The sequence below is a fragment of the Chaetodon trifascialis genome, chromosome 7 (genome assembly GCF_039877785.1).
Source record: "Chaetodon trifascialis isolate fChaTrf1 chromosome 7, fChaTrf1.hap1, whole genome shotgun sequence".
Classification (NCBI taxonomy): domain Eukaryota; kingdom Metazoa; phylum Chordata; class Actinopteri; order Chaetodontiformes; family Chaetodontidae; genus Chaetodon; species Chaetodon trifascialis.
In genome coordinates, this window is record NC_092062.1 from 26159480 (window position 1) to 26182928 (window position 23449).

At 42.3% G+C, this 23449-nt stretch overlaps 1 protein-coding gene across 2 annotated transcripts in view; it reads left to right on the forward strand.

Moving 5' to 3' along the window:
- ntrk1 (neurotrophic tyrosine kinase, receptor, type 1) overlaps positions 1 to 23449 on the forward strand; it is a 32170-nt gene that overhangs the window by 1604 nt on the left and 7117 nt on the right. Inside the window, exons 2-14 of one of the 2 annotated variants that reach the window (XM_070967459.1) lie at positions 3425 to 3499; positions 5346 to 5417; positions 9464 to 9532; positions 10651 to 10805; positions 11642 to 11784; positions 12071 to 12209; positions 14457 to 14789; positions 16991 to 17008; positions 17102 to 17160; positions 17253 to 17355; positions 19449 to 19604; positions 19910 to 20040; positions 20570 to 20742. In XM_070967459.1, coding sequence (XP_070823560.1) covers positions 3425 to 3499; positions 5346 to 5417; positions 9464 to 9532; positions 10651 to 10805; positions 11642 to 11784; positions 12071 to 12209; positions 14457 to 14789; positions 16991 to 17008; positions 17102 to 17160; positions 17253 to 17355; positions 19449 to 19604; positions 19910 to 20040; positions 20570 to 20742 — 1626 coding nt within the window. The remainder of the gene's footprint in view (positions 1 to 3424; positions 3500 to 5345; positions 5418 to 9463; positions 9533 to 10650; positions 10806 to 11641; positions 11785 to 12070; positions 12210 to 14456; positions 14790 to 16990; positions 17009 to 17101; positions 17161 to 17252; positions 17356 to 19448; positions 19605 to 19909; positions 20041 to 20569; positions 20743 to 23449) is intronic. The other variant, XM_070967458.1, reaches the window with a different exon arrangement.

Sequence of the window (23449 nt, forward strand, 5' to 3'; positions counted from 1 at the left end):
GAGCTTGTTCTGATCTAATTTATGTTCCTCTGCTGCGGTTCAACTGGTGCCCACAAGATGAAAAAGTCAAGATGGCTGATGATGTTCACTTGACGCTGTGTTTTTGAAGCTAGTTTGATGTAGGTAGTCCTTTACAGCCATACTTGGCATCCCCGGGGGAATGTGTTTGAATAAAACCCGTCAGACGAGCTGAGACTTCTCGCTCAAGTACAGCATGTCTGCAGCAGATGACTGTTATTTAAAATTGGCTTTTTGAAACTTTGGGTGGAAAAAGAAGTAGAAACTGACCACCTGTGATTTAAAGAGGACTGATGTATTATTATGCAACCCACCATCAGCTCCAACATGGAAAAGTAAATGTCACTCTCTGCACCACCATGCTGTTCTCTCTTTGTTCCTGTCCCCGGATCTGAGCAATTAGCACTTGTTAAGAAGGAACTACATTTGTGAAACGCTATTTCTTTGGAGCGAGTCAATTTACTGCCGCTTTCTGCCTCTATTCACCTATACCCCACTCACCTCTGCTTCCCCGCCCCCGCCCCCCAACTCTTTTTTCTCCTTTCCCTCCCTCTCTCTCTTACCTCAGAGGTATTTCCTTGTACCTGCAGCTAAACGTGTTTCGCAGAGCACAGGGTGAGGCTTGACATTTTCTCCGAACCGTTCAATCAATAAGTAAGCGGTCCTTTCTCTGCTTCTGTTTACCGCGGTGCTCTACATGCCAGCAAACAACAACACTTTGCTGTATTGGCAGTGCAAGGGAATATAGGCGAACAAACAAGGGGCCATTAACTGTGGAACAGGGGCCGAAATTCATCATACACTGAGTTATAAATTCAATTTTGTGAATTGCCAGTCAATGCCCCCACCCGGGAACAATAGATGATATACAACCCACTTGGCTCAATCCAATAAGTAAGGGCGATGGGTGATCCTGGGCCCACCTGCCCTGTAATCACATTATTGCTGTGTGGGTCAATCAGACATGAATAAAAAGGTTTGTGTGTTCCAGCTGACAAACAGAGAACTGGAAGGTTGAAACAATGCCACATGCTGAAAGTGGCTGTCATCAAGTAGAAATTACTGCAGGTATTTTTTTGGCGTAGGCAGCACACACTAAAATACCATGCAAAAAAATCTATATTCAGTTCACTGCTATACAGTATACTGTGTTACACTATTTCTACCTATCTATATCTGTCTATGCTACTTTCTCCTTTTACTTCAAAATTTCACATGTACATACTTTTTACTCTACTGCATTTCTTTCACAGCTTGTTTTGTGAATACTAGTGCAGATTTTACACAGAAAAGCTTTAAAGAAAACCTTAAATCTGTTGATAATCATTACTGCAAAATTCTTTGTAATCAGAAATAGCAGCACACCAGGAGCAAAGGTTGAAGCTCTCTCCAGAGAACAGGACCCACAAAAAGCATTGAAAGTGCTGCAGCCCTAATGTGTCACATGACCCACTAGAAACCAGAATCTGATGTCTGCTGTCTTCAGCACCTGCGGTGGTGTCTCAACAAAATGTACTTTAAAAGGTTTTTTTTTTCAATCGCACTTCGACAAAAATTTAGATTCACAATAGCTTGTGTTTGCAGTCTCTTTTGTCTGCTGTCGACATGCACAGTTCTGGGAACTCACAAAGGCATGTAATGAATGTTTTCATCCCTCTTTTAGTTCAAGCAGTGGTCAACAGCAATTGGCTGTGACTACAAAGGTCAGCGCAGCCCGGGTCATAGTTCACCTTCACAGATTTTAGATTTTTAAATGCTGGAGAAGAAATGGACATTTTAGGTCTGTTTCAAGGTCTGTTTGCAGACATACAGCAATTCTGAAAAAAGCTGTCTGTCATGAGTCTTTAACATGAATTGTATAGAATTGCAGTGCTATATTTTTCTATACTCTCTACTTTCATTTTATTCACATATTCAGGTTCAGTTGGAGTTTGCTGTTGTTTACATAAAACCTGCCAGGATTTGTTTACTTGCTTAGTGCATTTCTGAATTTGTTGTGCAATAATAAGTTTTCCTTGAGATTTGCATCCAACAAGCTGACCTTTAAGTAATTCATGCTTATTTTATTTGCCTTGGAAATATGTTAATGTGTCTGGTTGACATTGATGCACAAATCATCTTCCACTGTGGTCACCTCAAGGCAGTCACCTGATAATAATGCAGTCTTTATTATAGCTGGTTCAATTTAGTAGTAAATGGAGGCTTTCTCAAAGGTATTATGATGTGTTCGAGAGAGGACTGAAGACATTCAGGCTGATACAGTCCTTCATTGGTTGAATCCAGCCAAAGAAGTGTCCTCCTAAGCTAAATGAACAACATTCATATATGGCGCAGGAGGGGGTGCAGTGAGAGGTGGAGGAGGGCAGAGAATGGGGTGGATAGTTTGCTCCGGTGAGATCCTTGGTGGGTCTGATCAAGCTATCTATTCAGACATCTCATGAAAAGAGCTTGCTGTCCTTGCATTGAGTGCTGAATTGATCTACAGCTCACGAATAATTTTGACGAGGCTTGCGAAGAATTTCCCATCAGCCTTGTCTCTCCGTCATGTCTTAAGGCTTCTTCTTTTTTCCACGTGAGCTGGAGTTGAAGTTCTGTTTCCTTTAACAGGCTTGTTGGTTTCCTTCAAGGCTCCTCCTCCACATGTGAGCTTTGTGGTTTGTGGGTCTCTGGACATCTCTGCTGGGTTTGTTGCCTGTTACCACTTCGTTCAGTGGATGTGAAGGAAGTCAGACACGTGTCAGTGGCACTGCATTTGGATGCTGCTCTTCTTTTTTTTTTATGTTTGTCTTATTTCCTTATTATCTCATATATTCACAAAACCATGGTTTCAACTCCCAATCCCTCCTATGGTTGCATGGTTTTCTTCTCATCCCCTTTTCGTCCTGTAGTTTCTCCCAACTCTGAATAACAGTGCCTTTAAAAAGGGTTAATGGTTCGAGTAATGAGCTTCTGGACAATTGAGAAAAAGATTACAGAGGCGACTCACTCACTTCAGCCTCTTCTGTGGTTCTTAGTGTTGGTTTGTCATTGTCAATATTTTGGTGTTTCTCAGCTGTAGCTTGAGTAAAGAACTGAGAATCTTTTCGTGGTCTTGTCTTTGGTATGAAACCGCCCCTATAAAAGGCGGTTTCCTGTCATCTGTTCACATGGAAAACCCTAATGATGAACACAAATGATGGCCAAAGAACTCATTAATTTGTTTTAGGAATTTTCACGTGTTTTGTTTCCTGTTCGTCTGTTTCATTCAGTATGGGCTTAATTGAATATCTACACAGCAAAAAACTGAAGGGCATAACAAAATGTATGTATTTACATTGCATCTCTCTCTCTCTCTCTCTCTCTCTCTCTCTCTCTCTCTCTCTCTCTCTCTCTCACACTCTCTCTCTCTCTCCCTTTTATTAACCAGCTACATAGAAAACCAAACGGGCCTGGAGAATATAACAGAAATTGATCTTGTTAACTACAGAGAGCTGAGGAACCTGTAAGTAATTCATTTCTCCCAACTTGGACAACTTTGTATAAGGCAAAGCCAAATGTTCGACAGTTCAGCATCCAGATAGCAGACTAACATGTTGTTGTACTCTTGTGTAACACTGTACTGAGAACTGTTTGTTCTGTAACTGCAGTTCTTGATGCGTCATTCCATTCAATTGATGCTCAGTGAGCCTCCTTTTACTCATTGTTGCTACGCCTGTCAACCTTTCTGCTCTTGAATGTCACACGCAGCTTAGCGTTGCAGTGAAAAGGTGCTCTTAGTAATTTTTGAAACAACAGGTCCTTAATTTTAGGCAGAGGTTAATAAAAGAAGGTTTCTCATTTTGGATGGGTGGTTGGCATTTTCACATTTGAAATGGCAGATTTTATCAGCTCTTGCTAGCTAGCTAATTAAGCTAACATTAGCTCGATGGGTTGGTTGAAAAGGTGTCTCCAGCTGACTTTTTAATGTTTCTGTATTTAAAAGAGCACTTTTCATGACTAATGATCATGCTAAAAGATTGTTAATTTCTCAGGCAATATTATAATATTAGAGTAGGGAAAACATTTAGCGCAGACTGCTAGCCTGGTGTAACATAACTCTGTTTGGCTGCTTAGCTTATGCATTTGTATGTTCAAGCAGTTTTAACATTACAAGAGAAAAGTCTTTTTGGATGAGTACTAACCGCTGTGCTGCTGGAGTATAAACTTCTTCCAATCCGATAAAGGGCAGCTAACGTTAGCTTAAACTTTAATAGCATCCGTGACCGTCTTCCACACAGTGGGTCGGTACTACGGAGTGGATGCATTTGTTGTGAATGGGGCTCTGTAACACAATCTGTAACCTGACAAATGGATAGTGAGTTAATTATGTGCTCCGTGGCCGTGGAAGTAACGTTTGGTTACTGCTGTAAGCAAGGTCGTTAAGCAGACATGCTAACATTAGCCGATATCATTAGATCAGTTAAATCCAATTTTTTAACCATTTCTTACACTTATCGTTTTTGGTTTTGGAAAGGCTAAAAGCAACAAAACGACCCTCCAAACTCTTCTAATGCTCTTGCTAATGATAATCGCTCAACCTCATATGCATTGCATCAACATGTGGAGAAAACCAAAGCTTGACAGGCTTGCTATGCTTAGTTACAGTTGCTAAGACGTGATCGGACAATCACAGTTTAGGTTTTTAGCTAACGAGGTCAGTTACATTACTCTTAGTGAAAAAAGTTAAAACAGTTTATTGGCCCTGGTGTTGTGCAAGTGGGCCTTGTGACGTTGAAACATCATCTCTTAACTGTATCCACAAAGTTGAGACATATTATTATATATTATTGTATATTATGGTACAGGATTCTCCTTAAACTTTTTCTTAGACAGAGCTACAGTAAGGAGCCATGAAAAACAGCCCCACACAGAAGTCCACAGAAGTATGCATATAAGGTGTCCACATACTTATGGCCACCATCTGAAAAAGAACTTGGTAGTAGTAGGATTGAATATCTTTAATGAGCTCAGTGGAGAAATCAATTGAGATTTCTGTCTGAGATATGTAAAAGTATGTTCATAATAATAATCACTGAAGTCATTTTTCAGGGAAAATGTTGAAACTCATTGGTTTTGGCTTCTCAAATTTGAGTATTTCTACAAAAGTAAACTGAAGATTTTGACTTTGGTCGCACAAAACAAGCAATGTGCATATGCCAGCTCTTGGCAGAATAACCGATAATGACAATAATTAAACCCCTGCTTGTATCTGTCTCATACAAACTTAGTTTCAAGTTTCAGTGTTTCTGAAACACTTCATTTCAGTGTGTTTTGTTTTAATGCTTATTGTGCTTTCTCTCCTTCTCTAGCACGGTCACATTATGTAAGCTGAGGTTCATCTCTGCCAATGCCTTCCAACACAACCTCAAGCTGCAGTATGTGTAAGTATCCCCTTCGATACAAAAGGATTGTCTTGCCGTATCTTGTCATGTTTTGACCTGTGTGTGGGTCAGCCTATTTGTCGCTGTCACTCAGTGCTCAGCCGGCCCTTTAATATTGCTCAGGTCACATGAAGTGAGAGCTGCGTTTCTCAAAATCACAGTGACTCAGTCTCAGTCAGTGTATTACTCATCCACAGGTCCGGTAAATTTGTGAGCTTGTTTAAGATACTGAAACCACAAAATGCATTCATTGGAGGGAGACTTTGTTGATGGACATTATGTATATAGTTGTTCTTCCATCCAGCTGTTTGTGACATATGATCCCATAACATCTGCAAGCAAGTTTAGACAAATCAATATACTTCGGTATTGGTTCCAGATTCTCTAATGTGACTTTTTGCTGCTTTTCTCGGTTATAGGTATTTATATATTGAGCATTTTGGGGGGTTTGATCCTTTGGTCAGGCAAAACAGGCTATTTGGAGACATTTCTAACCTTTTACTGATATTTTATAGACTAAATGAAAAACTAATCATCAGATTAAGTTTTAGTGATAGTGAAAATAATCTTAAATTGCCGCTCAACGTCAATAAATTCTGCTGTCAATGACAAAAAACTATTTGTTTTCCTATTTGCTCCAACACACTGTAGCACAGAAACATCCTGTTGTGAGCTGTTGGTAAAAATCAATTCAGTAGTAACCACCTCCTTTTTTAGCAGTCCTTTAGAAAACAAATTAGCAAGCACCCTGGTAGTTAAAATGCAACCTTTTTCACATTTTTTCAGTTTTTAAACGTGACATAACAGTTTGGCTGTTCAATCTAGGCACAGCAGTAAAGAATACTGAGGACTTATCGACTGGAACCATCTACTCCGTCTATTCATCAGCAGCTGACCCTTATCGCCACCATCTTGTCCTCATCGTTTTACTGAGTGTGCGGCATGTCCGATGTTGTTTATCTAAAGGACACACGGGTTTTGAGGACCAGAGGGGGGGCAGTGGAGGTGCTGGTGGAGAGGTGGGCGGGGTGAGCTCGAGAAACTGGAGAAGACATCCACCAGTCACCCTTTACTCGCTCACTTTGGCGGATTATCGACAACTGATGCATAATAAATACACTCCACTAAGGGTCCATTATCACTTAATCAATATTTCACTGTGGAGGGAGAGGGTGGGCTGGGGTTGGGGGGAGGATAGGGGCTTCTGTGTGACAGATGTATTTCTGAGATTAAGAGGGGCAGACTATAGCCAAAGTAAGCAGTGGATGTAGAGGCTGCATCAGCTTGACTTTCCTTTCCTCCCTTGTGCTCTCGTCTTCATCCACGATTGTCCCGGAGGTCAGTCGTCGTTTATATAATTGCATTCTGTTCTTAAGACTGGCGCAAAGAAAACGAGCGCTATTCCCGTCTCTGCTCTCCCCTGTGGACCCAGGCAGGAATCGAGCTGGTAATGGATAAGCCCCAATGGCTAACCCATCTGACATGAACTTTTGGGAGCAAGGAAAACAAATAATTGAACCCTTGGCCCTGCCAGAGTGAATATGTATTGGCTTCCATGTGCATGCTCCCCAGTGTGGCTTTTGTCATCTTCTGAGGGAGTTTTATTTACAGCCTGGTTCCTTGGCTGTCTGAGGATCATATGAGAGCCACTGTGATGATATTTTAGTGGGCTGAGAGGGTTGAAATGTAGCCTGCAGGTTTATTATGATAGCCTGACATACACAATTTTAGTCAGATTATATTATTGTTGTTGGTTTTTACATTTTTTGAAAATGCTAAAAGTTAAGATATAAGAGCCCACACCCTTCTGGTTGCTTTTTAAGGCTGTACTTGGGCATAAGGGTGCTTTAAGCTAAATGCTAATGTAAACATGCTAATTAAGTGGAAACCACAGGGGCTTATATGTATTTTTTTACTTTGTTCACCATCTTATTTTGGCATTATGGCTTGCTGAGATTTTCTGTCAGCACAAAACACAAAGTACGGCTGAGGCTCATGGGAGTGGCATTAGTTATGGCGTATAAAGCAAACCAAAAGTATTGGACAAATTGAAATTCTGACCTGATGATAATGCAAGATGAAAAGTCAGACGATCATTAAAGTGATTACAGTTTATCCTGAGGGGGATATAAATGTGTGTACCAAGTTTGATGGCAGTCTTTTCAATAGTTGTTGAGATATTTCACTGTCGAAATGTCATGCCATCCATCCAGCATGTGCTGCCATTGATCGTGCAGCCATGCAGCTAGCATGGTTAAACAGTATCAGTGTTTTTACCAGCACACTGTATATAACAGGTAAAATTTCTACAATAAAATCTTACTTACCCAAATGCGATTTTCCGTTCTATGAAGCTGAGCAGCGTCCTTCCTCCTAGAGGTGTTTATGACTGTGGACTAATCACCTAATGTACTGAACCCTAAGCAAACACTGAGAGGTGTGCTGGAGGTGTTTGTGAATGTAGCTCCTGGCTGGTGTGAAATACTTGCCAAGGTAATTGATCAGAACCCATTTGGATGCATTAACATTTTCCACTGAGAGTAATTCAAAGCAGGTAAGAATTGCTGTGAAAGTGAGCAATCAAATCACAGCGTGACTCAACTGCAGAACAGGACTATCTCACAACGACGAAAAGACCATCTTTACTTTATTTTTTCTTTTATCTGGCCTGAGAATAGTTAATTGTTTTTCTGACAGACTTATACTCTTTCTCAAAACAACATTTGAGCAGATAGCAGAACTCATTTCAGATACAGTGCTTAGGTACGGTTCCCTTATCGGCTGTATATACAGGTGTCTTTGTCTGTTCAGGTGGGGTTAACGCACAGCGAGCGGGTCACTGTTACGAAATAAACCCTGAATCCAGACGCTGGTCTCCTGACCAGCCTGAGAGAGGAGCCGGACAGCTGTGATCCTCAAGCTGTGACTGGTGTATCTCCTTCAAATCCTGTCCTATTTTCACTAACATTTTGGCAATTTCAGTGAAATTGTGCTCCATGGGCTCACAAGAGTACCACACTGCTTGTCTGTTACAGTAGGTGCTGGTCTTTTTTTAGTGGGTGGAAAGCTGCAGCCTCAGGAGGACAAAGGGACAAATGCTTTTCAAAAATGGCAGCAGGACAGTTTGGATGGCCAGCCTCAGAGAAGATGCACCTCATGTGATTTTCTGTACATGGCATCCTTATGGTTCTTGGTCTTAGCATTGTGGGCGAGCGAAAGGTCCTGGTTCAGAATAAAAGAGTCCCTTGTTAAGTGTCCGTTGCCTGCCTCGTCCTGCCAGCTGTATGTCGAACCACACTTTTCGGAGCAGTCCGCTCGCTGTGTTCGCAGACATCACCTCTGAACGCATGATGAGCCGTGAATCTGTAGCTCAGGGGAGGGCTGGTGCTGCCTGACGTCTTTCATGCTGCTGCTCAGGTTTTTAGTTGCAGATGTAAATACCTTACTGCTGGATTTGAGGGCAGCATAATCTATTGTGTCAAACTTTGAAATAAGTCAACATATACCAGCCCTGATTGTTATGTAACTGACAATTGAGTCATTTTTAATTTGGAATAGATGCAATAAATGGCCACAGATCCTGATTGAGTTTCTCTACCCCGGATGTGTCAAAAGATTGTTGTCATTCCTTTCGATTAACCAGTATTTAAGCGCTTCCACAGCCCAGACCAGGACCAGACTCTTTGTGTCTTTTAACCTCTCGCTTTTTCTACACTGTCTTCTTATTCCCTTTTTCTCTTCTTCAATGGAGACAGTTCAGCCATTAACCAAAAATCAAAGGGTTCCTGCTCTTGAAAAATATTAAAATGAATAATGGAAAAGTCTTCCATGGTGTTTTCTGGTGGGGTAATGGAAACCTTATTTCTTTCTTCGGATTGATATGACTGGACGTGGTCCAGAACAGCGTCCGTCCACAGCAGCGGTCTGCTGTTCAGAAATAACAGACTAGAGTAGAATTATGTAACTGACCAATCAGAATTGAGAATTCAACAAAGCTGTGTAATAAATGTTAATAACATCTTGTATCTTCTCTCTTTTTTTCCTAGGAACCTGGCATCAAACTCTCTGGAACACATCTCCTGGAGGGTGTTTCATTTTCTACCACTGCTCAACCTGTGAGTCCCTTTAAATCCGTAATGAGGGCAGTCGCATCCATTCAAATACATTTGAATTCCCAGGAGGTCAAGTTGGCCATAAAGGAGAAAATAATCTTGCTGATTGGTCTGCTCAGCAACAGAAGGAGCCAAACTAGCAGTACTCCAACTACCTTAATCACCGCTGCCTGTGCTCAGCGCGCTCTTTCAGTGGAAATGGTAGTATCTGTTCATGTAGCAGCCTGGGTCTTGGTTCAAAGTTGTGGATTGCCTTTTGTAAAACTGAACCCATTGTCTTACCACAAATGTGGTCAAAGTCAAAAGACTTGACTTTAACATGATCATCAGTGCAGAATGTGCCAACGCACAGAGGTTCATGACAAACTGCTTCACACATACCGATGAGGAGGGTGAAGGCTGGCTAGTGGTTAGCTAGGCAGCGTACCTGTGAAGTTGAATGATCAGGCCTGATATCAAACTCAGTCTGGCTGAAATGAAAATCTTCAAGTTAGAAAACAGTTTGATAACATTGCTGCAGCTATATTTTTATTCACCAAGGGCAACGGTATTTTTCAGTTCTAAAACAAGACAGACTGAAGATTCTTTTCGCAGAGAGAAAGAGGCTTTTGTGCTCTCGGCTCACATTGTGATGTGCACCAACAAGCACAGAGACGGCAGGTAAAAATACAAAGGATGCTTATGAAAGTACAAAGATGTTAAGGTTTAACATAGTAAGAGGCCTTTCAGTGCCCCTGTTGTCTTATGGCAATGTGCTTTCACCACTCTTTCACACAGGTGAACTCACAGGTGAACATACTTAAGGCGTTTTAAACTGTTACTGCCTCTTGAAAATGGAAAACATGTTTTCACCCGTTGTGGCTAATAGAGATTTTGAAAGCAGAAGAAAAATAGACTGATTAGTGAAGAAATCTAAAGGTATTAAATCAGAATTGTATATATTTTTAACAATTTCAATTGGTTTGTGGTTTTAAAAGGAAACTGTTTGGGAGTATATTAGTGTATTATATTAGTTGTGGAAATCATATTTGTCTTCCTTCTCCGTTCTTGTCAGACGAATGAATGGAAAAGAATTTGAATTTGTAGCCGGTGGAGCTGATTTTCCTCCTTTTTCTCCTCAGGGTTTTGAGGAACAACCCTCTTGTTTGCTCATGTGAGCTCCACTGGCTCCAGCAGTGGCAGCAGAATGACCGTGCTGACCTGGACAGCCAAATGTTGTCTTGCTTCAACTATGATCAGGAAGTCGACCTCAACTCTTTGGTGATAGATAACTGCAGTGAGTTCAGCTTTCTTTTGGATGTCTGAACTTTGTTTTGCAATGTGTTGTGTTGTGTGTGTTGTGTTGCTTATTTGTTGTGCACATTTATAGTAATATCCTGAAAATATGTATTTAAAGTCCCCCTTCATTTAACTATGTATTTTACACATTGTTACTTGTGTTTGAACTTCACTGTGCAGAATGGTGGATGTGCCGTACTCAAGAAGGTTGTTTTCATGTTCATCTGCTGAAGGGCAAACTTTCCCTTACGCTTGCTTCCACAAGTAACAGTGCATTAACACTGGGAGTGGACTTCTCAGTGATGTGGGACATATTTTGTGTCTCAAACTTGTGAACTGAAAAATATTGACATATAGTAGGAGATGATTTTTCTGTGGAAATCCCATATCAGACACAAAATATTCAAAGAAGGCTATTTTTCTATATCTTAAAACCGGTCTGGAGGGGATCTTTAGATATTTTATTGTAAAGTTCTTGACATTTTTAATCTTTAATCTGAAGTCTCCCTCTCGTGTGTTGAATTCTAGATGACGCAGTTTCATCCTCTTGGCTTCAGAAGGAAAAATAATAACAATTTGTTGTTCCTATTCTGCGTGTTAATGCCTTCAACAAGCAGGTGCAGTGAAATGCAGGGAAGAAATGGGCTCAGCATTGTTGCTTTAATCACATACAGTAGGAACATCTTGTTGCCAGGAAACATATGAGAGAGTTTTTGGCCCTGTGCTGTGTCTCTAAAAAAAGAAAAAGCCTCGGCTCTGCGCTCAGTTGTAGCATCACATTAGCGACCTGTGCTCATCGCTATGCGCTCACGCCGTCTCCTCTGCTGCTCTCAGGTCTGCCTGAGGTGACTATTGCCAGCTCCAAATCCAAGATTCAAGAAGGAGGCAGCCTGACATTTGAGTGTCATGTGACAGGAAGTCCCGCTCCCAAAGTGAGATGGAGAACCGAGAAGCTCCACTCTGACTTCTTTATTCAGGTAGTGAAGACTCTTCAGCACGTATGTCTGTGCACCGTATGTCATACACACCATCTGTTGCATATCAGTCAGTGCTGGAAGAGAACCCTCCTCTGCTGCGCTTCCTGAGGTATCTTCCATGCTTTTGGATTAGGATTTGCTCAGTTTGAAGTTCAGTTGGGTTCTGTAATCTATTGATCCACAGTGAAGTGAACTGGTAGTCTGTGTGCCTCGAAGTGATCCATACGTAGTTGTGACCTGGCTGCATTAACCTCCTCTGCTCTGTGCGCGCTGTCACCTGCTGCAGGAGAAAATCTGGGGCTCCACATTAGAGCTCGTCCTTCACCTCACCAACGTTTCCTCCAGCGACAACCTGCACAACCTAACTTGTGAGGCCGAGAACCAAGCTGGGCCCGGGGAGGAGATGGTACAATTGGACATTGAGTGTAAGTGTCTGCAAAATAAAACCACACTCCTGAAAGCTCCCAGGCTCAATACAAGTCGTCGGGCTTAATGGAGGTTAGGGCGAGAGCACACTGGGGCTATTTTTCTAGTGCAGGCAGGGTGGACAGCCAGAGAAAAGTAAAATGCACTGCGCTGATTTCTTCTAAATGCCCTCTCTACAAATACAAGTATGTACCCACCATGCTTCTAATGGAGCTCTTTGTCATCTGTCACTCAGTCTGGCGACTGGCGAGAAGTGTTAGAATAATATGAGTAAAGTGCTGCAGGTATGGCTTGCCATTTAATTTAGGGATACAATGAGAGGACAAAAGAGAGTGAACTTCCTGGCCTTGCTCTTAAAGAACTCCTTCACCTCATATACACTGTACTGTACATTACAGCTGCAGCTTGACCCGGGAGGCTGACTGTTGTTTTCTCCTTCCAGATGCATTAGTGCATCTGGAAGTTGAAGAACACTGAGGAATGACAGCACCCAGCGGTCCCACAGAAAACAGAGTCAGATGCATTAGTGATACATTACTGAAAAAATACTGCCCAAACAATATCGTATATCACCAACTCAGTGACACTCATTAGAAAATAAAGCCAAAAAAAGCAGGGGCGCCAATCAGCTGAGGCCAAATGCACAAGCATCAAGGGACAGATAATGAACGTCAGGAAAATGGGGCTGATAACCCATACGAAGATCTGATTTGAGCCTGTGCTAATGGACTTTTCCCTCCTACTCCGGAAAACCGCCTCGTCCGCAGTGATTGGCAGTCTGTAAATGCGTTAGTGCAGCTAATCTATCAACATCAGCCCCTCTGGTGGACGGACACTCGTTAACCGCTAGCCCTTTAATTACTCTTAATTACCTCCCAGAACAGTGGGTGTTTACTGCTGAGTGGCTCTCTGTGCCATTGATTCATAGTACTTGTGTGGCTTACCTTTCATAAAAGAGCTTTTCCAAATCATGCTTTTTGTAATGTCTTTTTTTTCTTACTTCAAAGTTAAAAAATGAATTCAGATTTATCAGTATCTTTCCCATTCACTATGAATCTGCTTTAATTTTGTGTATTTTTTCATCCTGCTCGTTGTTTACCTCTGCAATAAGGTCTGAGAACTGGCAGGCTCATTAAACATAATTCTAGCTTTCTTTTTAACCCCTGCAGTGAAGTAGCTTGTGTAAGGTGAGTAGAGGTCTCTAATGGATAATTAGTTAAATGTGATAAACAGTGCTAATTTTCATTCAGTGTAACCGACTTCAGCGAGCCCCGGATAAAGAGACAAATGCCTCAGTATCTCCTTAGCGCAGCACTTTCTGAGGCTGGGTCATGGGTTAAGAGCGGCAGAAAGCCCCATGTAGCATGAGGGGTCCCGGCACTTGAAAGTGGCGTTCGATCTAAACGAGGCCATTTCCTGCTTCCAGGTAGCTTTTGTGGTCGGGGGCACGACGACAACCAGGATTCATTATTCATAGCAGGTCAGCACAGGTTTGCAGCATAGATGGAGAGCATTGATTCATGGAAACTCAGAGGGAACCTATAGGCCACTTCACCTAACGATGACTTTGTTATACATCATACCTGATCAAGGTGCACATTACAGCTTATGGGCTGGGCATTTACATGAGCTTCCATGTAACTGGAAGTAAAATTCTATGGTGCCTGCACGGCACTTGAGAGATCTTGTACTTCTTACTCCACTACATACAAAATATATGATCGTTTTATCAAAGATGGTGCATTGTTTGGGATCAAACTGCCAAACAGTGTATGATGCAGTTAAACTGAGCCCACCTCAACCAGCTATGACATTTAATACAACTTGGTATCAACTTGCAGCTAAAGCCAAGTGTTAGAAGAAAAGATAGAGAGATAGATAGAAGATAGCAAAGATTGCAAACAGCTAGCATGTACTTTAGAGGTGCTGTTAGGCAACTTTTGTTCCTCTGGACAGAGCCAGGCTAGCTGCTCCCAGTGTTTTTGCTAAGATAGGCTAACTGGCTGCTGGCTGTAGCTTCATATTTATCATACGGACATGAGTGTGGTATCAGCTCTGGGCATAAAAAAAATGAGTATTTCTCTAAACTCTTCTTTAAGTCTTCACTTTCTTGGTTGACGTTCTAGTTTAGGAGTCAGGAGCAGTTACCAGCTGGCAGCTCACCATTTGTTTTTCATTCACTCTCCAAATCTGCGACTTCTCATCTCTCACCACCCCTAACCCACAAATCTGTCATCTCCCAACAGTTCCAGTCAAAATCCTCTTCCTGAGGGACGCTGTGCAGCAGCACCACTGGTGCTTCCCCTTCGCTGTAGATGGTAATCCTGAACCAACCATCACCTGGCTGTACAACGGCATTGTACTCAAAAAGTCCGCCTACACGTACACCCAGCTCATCCCTGACTCGGGTGACGGATCAGTGAAACACGGCTGTCTCTTCCTCAACAAGCCCACCCACATCAACAACGGCCGCTACACTCTGATTGTTGAGAACAAGCTGGGGAGGGATGAGGCCTCAGCCAATGGGATGTTTATGGAGAACCCCTTCGACCCGCTCGATCCTGAGGGGATAATTCCAGGTGAGTTCCTGAAACCGTTTTCTAGCAGCAGGATGTTTTTCCGAGCAGTATTGCATAAATATCTTATTATGTTGAAATGATTCTGTTTACAGTTTTTATGAAGCAGAATAAGAATAAGGAACAAATCAGAGAGGACCTGATACCTGAATAACTCTGTATTGATGCCTAAATAGCAGATAGCGGTGCATCCTCTTACAAAAGTAACAAACAGCTACAAAGTTACTTTTTACTGATTCACAATTAGTCCTTTAATGACAAACCAGAGAAAGCAGGATTTTCAGAAATAGATTCAAACCATCATATTTAGAGCACATGGACATAAACAACACCAAGCACAAACTGCTTTCACCAAGTACTGAGTTTTCATATTTACAAAGCATTTTCAACATTTAGCAAAGTAATATTTTACAAATAAATTGTGAAGTTTGAGTCCCAAAAGTTAACAGACTCCCACTTCCTGCTCCATGGGTAACACACACACACGCACACACACACACGCACACACACCTGAGAGTGGTATAGATCCTCTTATCTAACTCTATGTAATAATTTTATTTCCCAAACTGTTCCTTTGAATTAAAAAAAATCAACCAGTCAAATGATCGTACCTTCAGATGGACTCAGTATTATTCACCTAGAATGAAAAAACAACAGGTTTGACGTCAAAATGACAAATTTACAAATAAGCTGGGCCCTGAAAGACAGATGAAATTAATACAGAGCGGCAAATCTAATGGAATAAATGTAATAAAATAAAAAAAAAACTGTGAATAGAGACTTAAAGTCAGGATATTAGATCAGTTCTGTAGAAGTCAGTGTTTCCTCTAGGATTCTTTTCAGCAGCGGGGGCGGGCTCTCCGGGGAGCCGTGGCGGCGTAAACAAATGACACTTGACTGCAGATTTTACTTTCACAACCTATTTATTGAATGGCCAGTTGAAAATAGCTTTTTATAGGCTGAATGCAAAAATGAAAAACAAAATAAATACATAAAACAATAAAATGAAATAAATAATAATTGTATTTTTTATTTATTTAACTGAAATATTGACATGTATATTATGCAAAAAATAAGAAAGGAAAAAAAGGTTCATCAACACTCACCATTATCAGTGTGGTAGAGCCATGAGTGGAACCGGCTGTTTATTTCAACCCATTTAGGGTCCCAGCCTGATAGCCTGTGCTCCCCTTTTCTCCTTTCCTGCTTCCCTTTTCTCCTCTACTCTCATCTCTCTCTCCTGCACCATCCCTTTGCTCTCCTGCTCCTTCACTCTGCTCTCCTTCACATTGTTCCACTGCTCCTCCCTGTCTAATGTTACTCGTCTTATACGATTACATAAAACATTAACGTTAGATAATTTACACTCACATCACATCTGATTACAAGTGTGGACACAACTTTTTACCTAACCATCATCATTTATGAGTCAGTAATAGGCTGATGATACCTGACTAGCGTCATCTTCATCAGCTGTCTTTCTCTTCTTTGAGAAATATTTGAACAAGCTCATCTGAAAATGCAGTCAGCAGTTACATCGTGGCGTGCAGATATTAGCTTAATGCTATCAATTAGTTTACTCACATTAGCGACACTGAGTTGGCACCAGGCCCAATTAACTTAAGTTACCCATATGTTACGTAACGTTAGCTGGCCATCAATATTTTGTAAATGTCTATTTAACTTTTAAAATCTATCATGAGTTATTTTAAGCTAATAAGTCTACCTTTTCTCCAGTAAGTCGCTGCCCTATTTTCCAAGACGACACTCCTCTGACTCTCTGACCTGGTGCCTGGGTGCTTGACGTGATGTCACTTTCAAGGCCGCGCTCTCACGAGTAATTAACGTCAGACTCTGCTGTGAAGGTGGAGACAAGTGGCGGTGGTGTATTTGCGACAATAAGAAAAAAAAAAGGAAATTTGAAGGAGCAGTGGCTAGGATTTAGGAATGGCAGATCGCCACTCCTAAATGACTGTAGAGGAAACACTGGAAGTGAAGAGGAAGCATATCAGACACCAGATATTGCAGTAATGATATAAGTGGTGCTCAAGAATATCTCTCGTGTCGTATTGAAACAAGGTGTATGTGAATGTTTGATGCGTCGCTAAATAGTCAGCACACCCTTGAGCAGCACAGGAGGCTTCTGTGGTTCTCTGTAATGTGTGTCCATAAACGTGTTTGTGTTCTCGCTCCCCACATGCCAGTCTCCAACGTGGATCCCAGTAAGTCCTTTCACTCTCTCCAACACTGCATGGACTTGATGTGAAGTTTGTCTTCAGTCACTTTAACATTAAATTCTCGTTTCCTCCCCTCAGTTCCAACAAACAAATCAGACATGGACGTGACGGAGAACCCGGAGAGTCGTGTGTTTGTGGTGCGTGTCATCGTTCCCGTCTGTCAGTATCAAACCACTGTCAGTTCTGTTCATGAGTGTAAGAGTAAATCTGCACGTCCTTGTTTCGACAGGTGTCTGTGGCTGTGGGGCTTGCTGTGTTTGCCTGCGCTTTCCTTCTCATCATGGTTTTGGTTATCAACAAATGCGGCCAGCATTCGAAGTTTGGCATTCACCGTAAGTCACCAAGCGTTACTCTGTTTCCTGCACGTTTATCGTAGCTGCTGGTTGATTAAGGGAATGCTTCCTGTATTTAATCCCTCATTCTCTCTCGTGCTGAGAGTTAGATGAGAAGATCAATACCACTCTCATGTCCATACGCCGACTCTGGCTTCATATTTAGACATGAGAGCGTAATCCATTATGTTATCTCATCTCAAAATGTTGAATTAGTCCTTTGAAGAAATCCTCCCTGAGTGCGTAAAGCAGCAACACATTACAGTCCTTATCTAAGTGCAGTCTAAACATAGAAGACTGCGACACTCTCAGTCCGATGGTTTGTCTTTTTGTGTCCATCCATTGTCTATACCCGACCATCCCTTTTCGGGGTTGTGGGGGGGCTGGAGCCTATCCCAGCTGTCTGCGGGCGAGAGGCGGCACCCTGAACCAGTCGCCAGCCGATCGCAGGGCAACATATACAGTACACACAGACAACCATTCACGCTCACACTCTCACCTAAGGGCACCAGTTAACCTAATGAGCATGTTTTTGGTCTGTGGGAGGAAGCCGGAGTGCCCGGAGAGAACCCACACATGCACAGGAAGAACATGCAAACTTCAAACAGAAAGGCCCTGCATGACCTGGGGATCGAAATGCCGACCTTCTTGCTGTGAGGCACGCGCGCTACCTGCTGCCCCACCGTGCCGCCCTGTGTTTCCCCAGCTCAGTTTAAAAATGGATCTTTATTTTTTAGCATCACTTTAACATAGAGTTACGGCCTGTTAGCTTAGCACACAGACTGGAGGCTCAAAGATAAAACATCCTCTCTGCACCTCTGAAGCTCACTAATCACGTCACATTTAAGTTGTGGTTTTACTTTCCATGTTTTTTTTTTTAACCTGCTGCTTGTTCCAGTCTTTATACAAGCTAAGCTGCTGCTCCATCCTTTACACACAGACATGAGAGTGATATCACAGATATAAATCTAGTACTCTGCTAATCAGCTCAGTCAGTATAATGAATAAAACTCTTTTTGTAGTGAGAAGTTTCACCTGTGGCTTCAAGATCCAAATGAATTGCAGAGAATCATTGATGCAGTGTGAATTTCCGTACCACTCAGCCTCCATACGTCTTTGTTATATTACCACGCTGTGCTTGTGTGATAAAAGGAACCTAACCCAGGTTATGACACTGTCTGGGGCCAGAGCCACAGGCTGAAGACGTACATATCCGCGAGCTGGAATGAGCCACAATCAAACGTTCTGCCAAATTATTGTTTCAAATCGCAGATGGTTCTGTCAGCCGCTCAGAAGGTAATGCACAGGAGAGACGGACTAATATAGGATTTCCACTGAGCTGTAACTTTGCCCACAGGCGGCCGCTGTGCTGGCCGTTCTAAAGTGCCTTAATTACTGTATGAGAATGGCGGCAGAAACCTCCCCTGGCCACCGCCACGTGGTGAGGGCCATTAAAGAAGATGGATGGATGGATGGATGGATGGATGGATGGATGGATGGATGGATGGATGGATGGATGGAGGAACAGTTAGATGTGATATAGCTCTGTTCGGACCCCACCCCCCGACACACACAAACACACGCGCGCACACACATCTGCCCTTCTCACTCTCAAAGTGCCTAAGTGGGCCTGATTGCCTAAGTGGACCCTGCTCTCTCTTTCCTTCCCTCCATTGCCTCTGTGCTCTCTCTTTGTTGTTCCATTTTCTACCGTGTTGGACTCTGGGGGTTCTGTGGTTTGCCTTGCTGAGTGGGGTTTTACAATTTGGGCCCCACTTGTTTGGCTTTTAATACGCGCTGTAGTCAGGGGCTGCTAACCATTCAGGCTTCCTATACAGTCATTTTTTCAGTTCAGTGCAGCCTGATTGCTGCATGGTTGATGATGGTGATTATTAGAGCTCGTCATCATCTGTCACCATGGTACCAACAAATGTGCAACCAAGTTGGCGGTGGAGAACGTCGATTCCTCGAAGGGAAAAATGGGTTCTGAATTGCTTCTTTTGATGGCCACTATAATCACAAATAGCTGGAGTCTGATTAGCTGTTACATGTCTCTCAGTTTTGCCTGTTTGCACCCCTCCCTGTCTCATTAGGTTCATCAGTTTTGGGCACTGAGGATGACCTGGCTGTGTCGCTTCGTTTCATGAACTTTGGAACCAGCCCGCCTTCCTCAGACGAGGACTCTGGTTTGTCCAGCTTTGTAGAGAATCCACAGTACTTCTGCGGCATCATCAAGGAGAAAGACATGTGTGAGTGTTATCGCCGCGCTCATTTCCACTCTGCTGATGTTTGATGGTTTCTTACCGAACACACACTCATGCTTACGCCCCTGAATTTACTTGATTTTTTGGTTTGGTCACTGTCAGCCATTTTTTTTTTTTTTATTAATGTCTGTAATATTTGAGTGTTTTTAGTCTGGCAGTCACCATGAGAACAAAATGGATTTAATTTAGGGACAATGAAGTAAACTATGATTAAATTTTGGTGTGAACATGACATAAAGTGAAGGAGTCCATCAGATGAGTTTCAAACCTTTTCTGTATGTTCTGATCAGGTGTGCAGCACATTAAACGGCAGGACATTGTGTTGAAGTGGGAGCTGGGGGAAGGAGCGTTTGGCAAAGTCTACCTGGCGGAGTGTGCCAACCTCAGCCCCGACAGTGACAAGATGCTGGTGGCCATCAAGGTGAGAGAATTTCTACCCTCACTCTAAACATTTGCAGCATTTGTGACAGCACATCAGCCGTCAGTGTCACCTCTCTTTTCCTACAGTGAAGTGCTAAAAAAGCCGCTTGATACCAACGAGTAAAAATACACTGCACGTATACTTAAGTCTTCTGCGTGCTGAAATAACATCCTGCGGTTTCAGAGTGAGATGTCTTTGTGGAGGACGGTCACGTGCTTTAATAGACAGCTCGTGTTACAACATATTAATGTAAACCACAGCAAATAAAAGCCCCAGATTTATGATCCCATTAATCGTTTTCATTGCAACACGTCGTCACTTGTGAGCAGCGCCGCAGCAAGGAATTCTGTTCGCTCCTAACAGACACAGACCATCTATCACAGCATCTTTGCTTTTAGTCACACAATCACTTTTCGTTCCACTCCTCACTGCTGGTTGCTTTAATGCTGCTGATTTAAGATGTTCACCTTTACTTTGAGCTCAGTAAGCAGCATCTTCATGTAAACGCGCACCCCTCATGTGGTCACAGACTCTAAAGGACGCCAACGAGTCAACTCGGCAGGACTTCCAGAGGGAGGCGGAGCTGCTGACGGTGCTCCAACACCAGCACATTGTGCGATTCTATGGCGTCTGTACGGACGGAGAGCCGCTGGCCATGGTGTTCGAGTACATGAGGCACGGAGACCTCAACCGATTCCTGCGGTACGTAGCAGACCTGCTCATGATGGTCGGCAGCTGTGTGCCTCTGCTGAACAAACTATGACCCTTACAGTGGTTCATTGGAGTATTCCACAAGTCTCCCAGTCTTTATCTTCCCAATTGATTAGTCAATCAACAGAAAATTTGTTTTAAACACTTTACAATTGATTGTTTTTTTGAAGCAAAAATGCAAAAACTCCACTTTTTCTAGCTTTGCAAATGTGAATATTTGATATTGTTTGTAGTCTGCTGTGATATTAAACTGAAATGTTTTAAGCTGTTTGTCAGACAAAACAAGCAATTTAAATATCTGAACTTGGGCTTCAGGATATTGTGCTGGACATTTTTGTCAAGGCAAGTCAAGTTTATTTGTTAGGCATCATTCAACAATTGTGAATTAGTGCATTACGTAATACCTAAAGGCATTATGACAAGATATAAAGAAACACAAGATGATATAAAAAGAGTAACAAATACAGTGCAGCTACTCTGCACTGCAAATTGAACTTGATTCAGTCATAATCATTGGTGGCAGCCTGATTTCCACCTGTGCTTCATGTTAATCTGTGAAAAAGTCAAAACGCCTCATCGTCTGAATTCACCCTTTTATTATTTTTGATGTTGCTGCTTTTCCTCCATCTCTGTGTGCATGGTGCTCATTTCTAGATGTTCAGTCATTTTAATCTCCTTTAATTTGACAGAATTTGAGGATACATTGCTATGATTTCTACCGTCTGCATCATTTCTCCACCTTTTCCTGCACTTAAAATTTACATCATAATGTCACAGACGGTGAATGAACTGCGTAGAAGGACGTTTGGCTTCGCTAAATCAGAATTGAAAGTAATGCTGTTGCATCCCAGGCAAGGTTCGTGCTCTGCATGAATGGGATTTGACAATGTTACGGCACAGGGCGAATGTATTCTTTACAAGATGTCCTCTTATAATAATGGCAAATAGAGTGAATTTCAAATGTGGCAGGATTTTATTTGAATACTGATGGACACTGTAAATAGACAGATTCAGCACTTGAGCTCAAATGCGTGAGTTTCCTTGAACCGTGCACTGAGCTAATGCGGCCGCTCGGGAAGAGTTTATGTAGCAAATTAGTCCATGATAACACTTGAATTGTTGTGCAACACGGTGATGGAAGAGCTTCAAAATGTGTTCTCTCTGTCATTGAAATTGTAGTCATCTAAGTTTAGAAACCTGTGGAGGAGGCTAAAGGAGCCGCTGAGGGCTGAGACAGCGTGGACCTATTAGAGCTCACTTGGCACCTGGGAAACCATCTGACAAAACTATTAGAGCAGACGCAGTCGATGCCGTCTGCCAGGTGACAGACTGGGAATGAAAACAAACACACAAGCATGCACACAGACTTTGAGATATATGTTTGACGAATGGATGGAAAATCGCATTTCCAGCAGACAGAATGGGTGAAACATCTGAGGGCCCCCACAATGCAGCTGCTTTCCCACCCTGCCACCTGCCTTTTAAACTAATAGTGATTGTATAGACAACTTCCTTTGTAAGGAGGGGACCAAGTGGAGAGGAGAGATATTAGGATGGATGGAGACACATCATCTGCGATTTGCTCATTTAGGCTGGAGTTAGACGTGAGAGTGGGTGTTTACGGTGCACTGAGAGTCAGTGTGCTCTGCATCTGTGAATTGCGTTATTGCAAATCAGTTGTAGGCGTATTACAAGCCTCATGTTTTCTATTACTGTTACTGTTAAATGGCTTTATCATTGCATGGTCACAGCGACCATGTCTCTAGTGCTCTCAAGAGCTCATGCATGTCAGAAATGTTCAGTCTGCAGATTGTATGCTGAGGTCATTGTCCTTCAGGTCACCCAAGGTTGATGCCATAGTTACCAACATACCGCGAGCCCAAAGCCAGCGTTTGATTAATCCCAACAGCCAATAGAAGCAGAGAAGAATAGCAGAGGCCAGCGTGTTCTGTTCTTTACAAATGGAGGTACGTGTGTTTGTGCAGCCCCTGTTATAGTTCACAGAGTTCAGGAGTTCAGCTCCGCGGCAAAAAACAAGACCGATTCAGTGGAGATGTTCAGAACGCTGCAAAGAAAAGACCTCTCTGCAAATAAGGGAAATACTCTGCACGGGCTGATCAGCAAAACTAGCATGAAAATCAGAACCGCTACAAACACATCTGAGCCAAACTAACATGAAACTCAGTTCAGTACGTTAGGCACAAGCCGAGTCATCTTTCAGAACGGCCCACTACGTTAATTTCAAGATTTTTCTCAAATCAAGTGTTTTTTGTGGTTTAGAGCTTTAAGTCCAGCTAGACTGCGAAACTTTGAAGTACCTTTGCTCAAGTATTTCCATTTCATGCTACATTATACGCTTCTGCTTCACGACATTTCAGAGGGATACGTTAAAAGTTATGCTGAAGAGTTGACCTAAAAAAACATGATGTACTTCTAAATTACCTTAAAAAAAGAGCATTGTTATAGATAAAATCAGCGGTTTGTAAGCTTGTTGGTCGGAGCCTCTTGTCATGTTTCTGTGAGTCGTTGGCTGTTCCAGCAAAGAGGCATTTACAGGTAACTTTTCATGTTTCAACAACATCAAATTGTCCATTAGCAACAATTAGAGGAAAAAAAGGAAAAAAGAACACAAATTTGTGTATAAGAACTTTGTTTTTCTCCTTTCTTCCTCTATTAATGATCTTACGACCCCTCAGAT